This window comes from Arachis ipaensis, chromosome B10, assembly GCF_000816755.2.
Source record: "Arachis ipaensis cultivar K30076 chromosome B10, Araip1.1, whole genome shotgun sequence".
Taxonomy (NCBI): Eukaryota; Viridiplantae; Streptophyta; class Magnoliopsida; order Fabales; family Fabaceae; genus Arachis; species Arachis ipaensis.
In genome coordinates, this window is record NC_029794.2 from 121899987 (window position 1) to 121902621 (window position 2635).

At 36.2% G+C, this 2635-nt stretch overlaps 1 protein-coding gene across 3 annotated transcripts in view; it reads left to right on the top strand.

Annotated features, from left to right (window-relative positions):
• Positions 85-2635, top strand: part of LOC107623105 (E3 ubiquitin-protein ligase rnf213-alpha) — a 4887-nt gene continuing 2336 nt past the window's right edge. Inside the window, exons 1-5 of one of the 3 annotated variants that reach the window (XM_021114873.1) lie at positions 85-199; positions 627-1044; positions 1123-1918; positions 2014-2095; positions 2255-2321. In XM_021114873.1, coding sequence (XP_020970532.1) covers positions 775-1044; positions 1123-1918; positions 2014-2095; positions 2255-2321 — 1215 coding nt within the window. In that variant the 5' untranslated portion in view covers positions 85-199; positions 627-774. Of the gene's footprint in view, positions 200-626; positions 1919-2013; positions 2096-2254; positions 2322-2635 lie in introns of all 3 variants that reach the window. The other 2 variants (XM_016325257.2, XM_016325255.2) reach the window with 2 other exon arrangements.

The following is a 2635-nucleotide window of genomic DNA, read 5'->3' on the forward strand; positions in this document are numbered from 1 at the left end:
TCAATCCGTCAATGGTGTATGGTCAACGGCGGCATAATAATAATTTTTTTTTCTATTTAACATAATTCGCAATATCAAAAAATTCTAAGGTAACCCTAAACCCGCAAGGGAAACTTCTCTGATTTTTTTCTCTCTCTCTCTCTCTCTCTCACAGAGAATCCTGTTGAATCGGAATCAGAGTTGTCGTTCGTCAATTCAGGTACTTTACTTTCATTCCTTCCTGCTGCTTCAATTGCATTCGACATTACAAACCTCTATTTTTTTAAGAATGGTGAAATGCTGAAATGAACTAAGATATGTTTCATTGGATACATTGTGTTGTGGAGATAGAATGTCACAAACTCAATTCAAATTTGAAGTATTTTTTATGTATGTAATGCACTACTTTGGACACAATTTGGTTGGCTTAATGTGCTAGAAAAATTACTAGGAGAACTGTTGCAAAGTTTTGTTTCCAATGAATATGAACAATGAGCATTTGAATGTACCGTTTGTGATTTGTGAAATGTAAACAACCCTGAACATATATATTTCCGGAGAAAGGTGCATCGAATTCTTTACTGCTTTAGGTGGTATCTCGTGATTTCTGGAGAAAGATTATTGATTAATTTGATTTGTGGATGCAGTCATGGATTTGTATATGAGGTTCCTGCAATAGCCAGTTTGGGAGGTACTGATAAGTTCAAAGGGGATAAATTTATCAGAGAAGCTGAGTTGTGAGAGAAAGAAGAGACTAGATAAAACCGTTTAACATAAAGTTGTCGTCCTTGTTCGATGGTTGATTCTCCTCTAAAGACTAGTGCTACTATGGAGGAATTAAAATTACCATCCAAGCAGAGTCTGGAAGGAAAGGAAAAGGAACAAGGTGAAGCTGCTGAACATTCTTCTGTGAAGAATGATACTACTGCAAAAGAAATCAATCCATCACGGGATCGGAAAAGGTGGAGAAAGAAAGAGAAGAAACAAGGTGAAGCTGCTGAGCATAAAGGTTATCAGTTTTCAGTGGATATTTCTTCTGTGAAGAAAGATACTACTGTAAAGGAGGTAGATTCATTGCTATGTAAAAATGTTGATCCTAAAAACAAAGGTCCTAATGTTTCGCTGGATAATTGTTCGCCACAGACTGATGCCCCTTCTGAGAAGATAAATTCATCACCGAAGCCGAAAAGGGAAAGAAAGGAGAAGAAACCGGTTGAAGCTGTTGAGCATAAAGATCAAGGTCCTGATGTTTCACTTGGTAAATCTACTCCAAATACTGATATGGATAATGAATTTTCTAATATTGATGCTACTAGAGAGGATGTAAGTTCATCATCGAAGCGGAAAAGGAAGAGAAAGAAGAAGAAACAAGAAAAAGCTGTTGAAGATAAAGGCCCTCGTGCTTCACTGGATAAGAATTCTCAGAAGATTGATGATACCGCAGAGGATTCGTTAAACATATCCCCAGCTTTACCTAATCCTTTAGGCTCCCAAGATATTGTAGAATGTAGTTCTAAGAAGAGAAACAAAAGAAGGAAACGGCAGAAGACAAAATATAATGCTCTTGAAAGCATTGTTAACACTAATGATGTGCCAAAAGATACCTTTTCATCAAAATTTTGTACACCTGCCTTGCATATGCCTTCAGAACATCCAATTCAATTTGGGTCCACTGATTCTATAAGAGGAAAATCTTGTGCAGAGACAAATATTTGTCAGCAAGACAATGACAAGGGGGATCAGCATATACCAATAAAGGAAGCGGAAAACACCAATGGGGAGCATGTTGTTCAAGACATAAGCCGGTCCTACAACTCAAAGAATAAGCTTCTTATCCTTGATATGAATGGACTTCTAGCTGACTTTGCCAAAAAGGTTCCTCAAGGAAGTAAAAGTCCGGATTTTAAAATTTATGGGGGAAGAAAAGGGTCGATAAAAGGTGCAAAGATCAAAAATCATGATTCTTTATTTATGTTAATTTATGTGTATTGTGTCATATGAATTTGACTGACATGTGGGCTTTGCTCTCTGCAGTTTTCAAGAGGCCCTTCTGTGATGAGTTTATACAGTTTTGTCTTGACAGGTTTCATGTGGGTGTTTGGTCATCTAGAAAGAAGTATTTTGCCATTCCATGACTGTTCTTATCTTGTTGCATATGTTTATTCGTTTGAAATAGGGGTTCGTTATGAACGGGTTGGTTGCATTTCAGCATTAGAAAAAGTGGGCTTCATAAATTCTTTATGCTGTCTTGATAATTGTATGAAATTATTGGCAGGAAAAAGCTTGGTACAGCAGTCAACAAAATTTTTGGGGAATCAGCATCCAAACTGCTCTTTCGATGGGTAATCTATTCTCCAAAAGTACAATTTTTAGGTGCTTTTGATTTAACAAACAAGTCAATTATGAATAATTTCTTAACATAGTTGTAATGCATCTTCTATCAAATCGTACCGGATGAACATTTTTAGCTTTTACGTTTACTAGCATTAGTCATTCCTTGCATTGTTGGTTAATATCTCACATCTCTGCAGTATACTTCGCTAACTTGCATGTCTTCCCTTGTGGAGGATATTCCACAGAACTAATAGTTTCTTTTCTTTTCTTAGTTTTTATCACTGAATTATTATTATATTTCTAGGGTTATTTTTGGGTTTCT